General features: G+C 33.4%; 1 protein-coding gene across 1 annotated transcript; it reads left to right on the top strand.

Moving 5' to 3' along the window:
• The first annotated feature begins 345 nt into the window (after positions 1-345).
• LOC105113920 (zinc transporter 4, chloroplastic-like) lies at positions 346-3,369 on the top strand. The gene is made up of 4 exons (XM_011010287.1): positions 346-630; positions 713-770; positions 1,239-2,017; positions 2,550-3,369. The coding sequence occupies exons 1-4, from the start codon at positions 616-618 to the stop codon at positions 3,003-3,005; spliced, it is 1,308 nt and encodes a 435-aa protein (XP_011008589.1). The 5' UTR covers positions 346-615; the 3' UTR covers positions 3,006-3,369.
• The last annotated feature ends 2,983 nt before the right edge of the window (positions 3,370-6,352 follow it).

The raw sequence follows: 6,352 nt of genomic DNA, 5'->3' as shown, positions 1-6,352 counted from the left end.
ACCATGCACTAACTAGCTTAAAAAGCATCTTAGACACGCCAAACTACCAGCACTATTACTACTTTCTCATGATTCCTAGTGGTAAAATTATAAGAGTTTGTGGACGAAGGCGTGATCTTCGTCATAATTGGAGGACTGATATGGAGGTTGCCCAAAACCGAAAAGGAAAAAATAACCCAGAATTAATGTAGTATTGGCGGTAATAATATATAGCGCTCTGAAAATAATTAATGAAGAAAAGAGAGAGAAAGAGATTAAAAAAAGAAAGTGACAGGGATGGGGAGAGTTACAAAAAGTGTCGACATAATCGTGCTCATTCTCTACCATAAAGTGGCAACTGTAGAAGCCACCTCTTTGCATTCCCTCGGCTTTCGTCAAACAATGTCGACACTCTCCCATAATCCCCATGAAAATATTCCCACTCTCGCTCTCTTCCTACATATTTCTGCAATCCCACAGTGGCGCTACACGCAGGATAAGACTTTTCCTACACCCTTTCTCTCTTTATGATCGCAGCTTCTGCTGCTTTTCTCTTTTTAATATTTGGAATTTGTGTTTCCCCATCATATTTCAACCTCCTTATTTATACTCCCCATATTCTCTTTCCAAATTCCCATGTTATTCATCGAGGTTGGTAGCTAATATATTTTCCTGTTCTCTTATAAAATACTTGATGTTTTTGTTGATTTTGGCTTCTTGGGATTTGTAACAGGATCTTTGGGAATTGCTTTACCTGGATCATTTCCAATCACAAGCTCAAGCCTTTTCTGGTAATTTCTCGTAATTCTAGATTCTAACACTCGGATTGGGTTTTCTTTTTCCTGTTCAAGCAAGACAGAATTTGGGGTCTTGGGTTTTGTTTATTTATGTCAAGAATGTTTTGCAGTGTTAATTTCTTGTGTTGTATCCTTAATTGAACGCAATCCTATGTTTTAGCACTTCCGAAATTGTGAAAAGATGCTTGCTAAAACCTCCACTTTTTTCTTTTCATTCAAAGATGATGCCTTGACTTCCGAAATTGTGAAAAGATGCTTGCTAGTTGCTAAAACCTCCACTATTTTCTTTTCATTCAAAGATGATGCCTTTTGTTTTAGTGCTATTTGTTGTGTTGTAGATCTATAATTGAGTGGAGTTTTCTGTTTCACGACTTCGAAATCATAAAGAGTTGTAACCTTCACATTGATTGTTGCCAATTTAACTCAAAGCTAACTTATTTTGATTTTGATTTTATAACGCAGACGTTGTAGTTGAAGCAATCTCTAAATCAATGTCAAATTCTACCTGTGGATCCTCCGAACTGGAAATCTGCAGAGATGACTCATCAGCACTCATTCTCAAACTCATTGCAATAGCTTCAATTCTCTTTGGTGGCATAATTGGCATTGCAATACCGATAATCGGAAAGCACAGCCACTTCCTCAAGACCGATGGTAGCCTCTTTGTGTCTGCAAAGGCTTTTGCAGCAGGCGTAATTTTAGCCACCGGTTTTGTTCACATGCTATCAGCCGCGTCCGAGGCCCTTTCGGATCCTTGCTTACCTGAATACCCGTGGAAGAAGTTCCCATTTTCAGGGTTTTTTGCTATGACGGCTTCTCTGCTAACTCTGCTTCTTGATTTTGTTGGGACCCAATATTATGAGAGGAAGCAAGGTTTGAACAAGGCTAGTGAGGAGCAAGTTCGAGTCGGGTCGGTGGATGCGAATCCGGGTCATGAATCAGGTATCATGCCCATTGTAGAAGTTAAAGAGTTGAATGGGTCTAGTGGGAAGGTGTTTGGTGAAGAGGAGCATGGTGGGATGCACATTGTGGGGATGCATGCGCACGCAGCACACCATAGACATAACCATCCTCAAGGGCAGGATGCCTGTGATGGGCTTGTCAGCAGTCGTGACCATGGGCATGGGCATGGGCATGGGCATGGGCATGCGCATGGATCTGGGCACGAGCACGGTCATGGGCATGGAGAGAGTGATGTCACTGATGTGGAAAGTGGTTTGAGGCACGTTGTCGTTTCACAGGTAAGCATGTGGTTTCTTTCTTTCTGTCTTTCTTGCACGGTTGCTGTACTTGCATGCAGTGGCCGCTGCTGTGTAAATTAGCGATCTTAATGGTAGTTTTGGGTTTATGTCACTGTACAAAGTGATTAACGTCAGCACCCATATTCAATGATGCGGGGCCCACAACGAATGGTCAATGATGTAATTTAGGTGGCGCGTGTATCTCTTGCTTGGTAAATCTGCGAGTAATTATTAGGGTAAAGTAGTCGCAGCTTGCAAGGATTGTTCAATTCGATATTTTCTTTGTTTATGGTCTATAGTGTTTGGTCGGCAGTGACCTGATTAGTCGAAGGTACTTGCACGGCTAGTCCAGCCCGATGTTTTTATTTTCTCATGTCTAATCAAGTGTCCACTTGTCCCCTTGGTGAAGTTGCGTCTGGCTTGAAAAAAGTAGTTTTGCCAGACAAACGTATAGTGTGTTATGATGGTTGGTGAAGAACTCGCTTCTTGCCGACTGTGAGCTTGATGCTTTTTGTTTTGGTTTGCTGTGCAGATATTGGAACTTGGGATTCTCTCACATTCTGTGATCATTGGGTTATCTCTAGGAGTTTCACAGAGTCCGTGTACCATAAGGCCGTTGATTGCGGCACTATCATTTCACCAGTTTTTTGAAGGATTTGCGCTTGGAGGCTGCATATCCCAGGCACAATTTAAGACACTGTCGACTACAATAATGGCATGCTTTTTTGCCATAACAACCCCTGCAGGAATCGGCATTGGGACAGCCATTTCTTCGTTTTACAATCCGAACAGCCCAAGAGCATTAGCCGCTGAAGGCATCTTAGATTCTCTGTCGGCCGGGATTCTTGTTTACATGGCTTTAGTGGACCTAATTGCTGCTGATTTTCTTAGCAAGAGGATGAGCTGCAATTTTAGACTTCAAGTGGTGTCTTATTGCATGCTTTTCCTCGGGGCTGGATTGATGTCTTCACTTGCAGTCTGGGCTTGAGTTTATTGGTTTTAGATGAACTGTTTAGTTTCTCTCGTTTTGGCCCTTTCTGGGTGTTCACTTCAGAGCAGAATTTGCAAAAATTCGTCCATCGATTTTTTTATTGCTTTTAGGAAAAATACAAGAAGATATAGGGAGAAAAGAACCAGAAGCTATAGCCTTTGTTTTTCAGATTCATGAAATCACATGTATGTACGACAATGGAGGGAAAAAAAAGAAGATCAAGCGGCGATTCCACCAGCTGTTGGTGGACAAATTCATGCATAACCAAAGCTGGCGTCTGTCTTGTAACGTGTTCTTTTATACGCACTTTCTGAGCTGAAAGCAGTACATAGCAAGATTATCCCTGGCTTTTGTTGTCAAACCTCAACGATGAGGTCCTGTAATGGAGTTAAAGGAGCTAGCTACATGCCTAGCGGACCAGAATTTTAATGGCCTAGCTTCCAATAGTAATAAAGCATGACTTGGCTGGATTGCTGCCATAACTGGACCTGTTTGGTTGAGTGTGGTTTAAAAAAATAAATATTTTATTTAATAAAAATTATAGTTGAAATTTATGTATAATAAAAAAAATATTTTATATTTTAATAAAATGTTTTTTCTATTTGTTTTTGTTTGTATAAAATATTTTTGAAAAAATTTAAGTTTTTTTATTTTTTTAAATTAATATATATTTTTAATATTTTCAGTTATTTTGATTTAGTTATACTAATTTTTTTAAAAAAATATTATTTTAATATATTTTTAAATTAAAAATACTTTAAAATTCTCAAGTAAATATTTATGATATTCAGTTAAAAAACATGTAAAACTTGCATAAAATTACATTATAAATCTATTTTTTTAGTGGACCCTGCTTTTAAAATGCAGTTTGATTTATTATCAAATACATTATAGTATTTGTTATTTGTTTGTTTCACTGTTAAATGTAAAAAATTAGCAAAAAATAAATGCACTCTTTAACTATAAGAAAAGTTAATTATAGGCAAGGTTACCCGTTTAATGTAGCTTAGGAATGGGGATTAGATTAGGAGCGATCTAAGGATGGACTAGATGAGTAAGAAGCGCTATGTTATGCGTTAAGAGTCAACTTAAATATTTTTGAACAAAGAAAAATATATTTAAATATTATTAATATTTTTTTCTCAAGAAAAAAGATAACAAATTGTGTAAGGGTTTACTTAATATAACTTGATTGATTTTTAGTACTGAAAAAAATTCATACAAACTTATGAAAATAATAATTAACTAAACATAATTTCATGATTATATATTTTTTTAATATTAAAATAACAATATATTGTATTGACTTGAAACAACCTGGATTAATGTGTCAAATTTGTGACTCGACTATGATAAGTCTATAGAAAACAAATGAAAATAAATTATAAAATCTAATTTCCAATTAACTCAATATTAAAGGATGAAAGTGAAAAAAATCAATTAAAAAGAAACTTAAAAAATATCATGAGTTAACATGTCAAACTTACCATATCATAAGAATAAGATAATCTAATGAAAAACAAATTAAAATAAATTACGAATTTAATTCCCCAACCAGCTTAATATTGAAGGATGAGATTGAAAAATAAATTAATTAAAAAAAACATAAAAAACAACTTAAGTTAATAAACAAAACTTATGATCTAGGTCATTAGACTAAGATAACCTTATATAAAAAATAAAAATAACATAATTTAATCTGGATTAACTTATCAAATCCGTGACTTTGATCTTGAGACTGATTGAGATAATCCCCTAGAGAGAAAGTCAAAATAAATTATTAAGGTTGATTCTTAATTGTTCATATCAAACCTAATGTTGAACGATGAAATTTGTAAGAATTTTAATTAAAAAAATAACATAAAAAGTAAGCAAAGTCAACCCAAGTTAATCGTTAAACATTATTTCTAGGTCATAAGAACATATAATTTAATAAAAAAAAACCGAAATAAATCATGAAATTTAACTTTTAATCAAACACAATATTAATTTATAAAATTGGAAAAAAATTGAATTAAAAAAGAGAAAAAAATGAGTTAATTTGGTTAACATGTGACCTAGGTTATAAGAGAAGAATAACCCAATAAAAACTAACTCCAATATTAAAAAACTTGTGACTTGAATTATGAGACCGATATAACATTTTAGAAAAAAAAACAACATAATTAAACAAGGGTTAAAATGTCAAAATTTGTGATCTTGATCATGAGACCAAGATATTTTAATAAAAAGCAAATCAAAATAGATTATAAAGCTTAATTTCCAACTGACCCAACGTTGAATAATAAAATTAAAAAACAAATCAATTAAATAAAAGACACAATAAAACAATTTGAGTCAACTTGGATTAATCTATTAAGCTCTGTTCTTGGGTCATGAATAATGCTTACTGAGAAGGGGTATAATAAAACCCCCTTCTTTTTAAGTTTATGGTTAATAATAATCATACCTTAGTAAAAACACTGTAAACAAATCTTGATGATGGGGGCACATGCATAATTTTTATAGGGGGATCATGAGAGACTAATAAGATGTCTACACTAAACAAAGATAACTTGCTTATTGGTTATTACTTTGCTATGAGTTGACAATTTTTGTAAGTGTAAAAAAAAATGTTAAGAGCATGAAAGAATTTTTTGGTGATGTTATTAAACCCAACCAAATGGATCAATCTTGAAATCTCTTGACTCAACTACTTGCCTAACTTAAGTTGCCAATTAAATCACGTGGGAGCTAACATGACATGAATCAGCCAATTTTACAAGATCAAATGCGACTTTAATGATCGATAAAAATATAGTTTTACTTAAAAATATATTTTAAGATGATTTTTTTAAAACAATAGTAAGACGACGCCATATTGAATTGACCTTGGTCACTCTATAACTGGGGTCATTGACTCCATTGGGTTTAATATTGTTTTTTGTAAAAATATTTTTATTTAATTATATGATAAAAAATAGATGTTCGCAAAATTTAGCATCTATCCAAAAAATAGATATTTTAATTAAAATCATGATAAATTTATAAAAAGCAGAAAAAATAAATTATGAAGTATATTAAAGAATGAAAAAAAAATATCAATAAAAAAATTAAAGTACTAAAAACTAAAAAAAAATAAAAAATATTAGGTTTAGTGATTAAACCCATCGAATTCATGAATTGAATAACCCGAGTCAACACGTGAAGCCCACAAACTTGGTCATAGACTCCATTGAGATTAATAACTTGTTTTTTTTTTAAATATTTTTTTATTTAACTATATGATAACAAAAATAGACAATCATAAAATCGAGCACCAACCCAGTACTAAGATGTTTTTTTTGAGATCGTGATGACCTCAC

This window comes from Populus euphratica, unplaced genomic scaffold, assembly GCF_000495115.2.
Source record: "Populus euphratica unplaced genomic scaffold, PopEup_1.0 scaffold469.1, whole genome shotgun sequence".
Taxonomy (NCBI): Eukaryota; Viridiplantae; Streptophyta; class Magnoliopsida; order Malpighiales; family Salicaceae; genus Populus; species Populus euphratica.
This window is presented reverse-complemented; position numbering and strand designations above follow the sequence as displayed.

What these genes read in the sequence shown, in the direction of transcription:
- LOC105113920 (XM_011010287.1), top strand. An exon ending in ACAAGCTCAAGCCTTTTCTG is followed by an intron (nt 771 to 1,238) that starts GTAATTTCTCGT and finishes TTTATAACGCAG; the next exon opens with ACGTTGTAGTTGAAGCAATC. An exon ending in GGCACGTTGTCGTTTCACAG is followed by an intron (nt 2,018 to 2,549) that starts GTAAGCATGTGG and finishes TTTGCTGTGCAG; the next exon opens with ATATTGGAACTTGGGATTCT.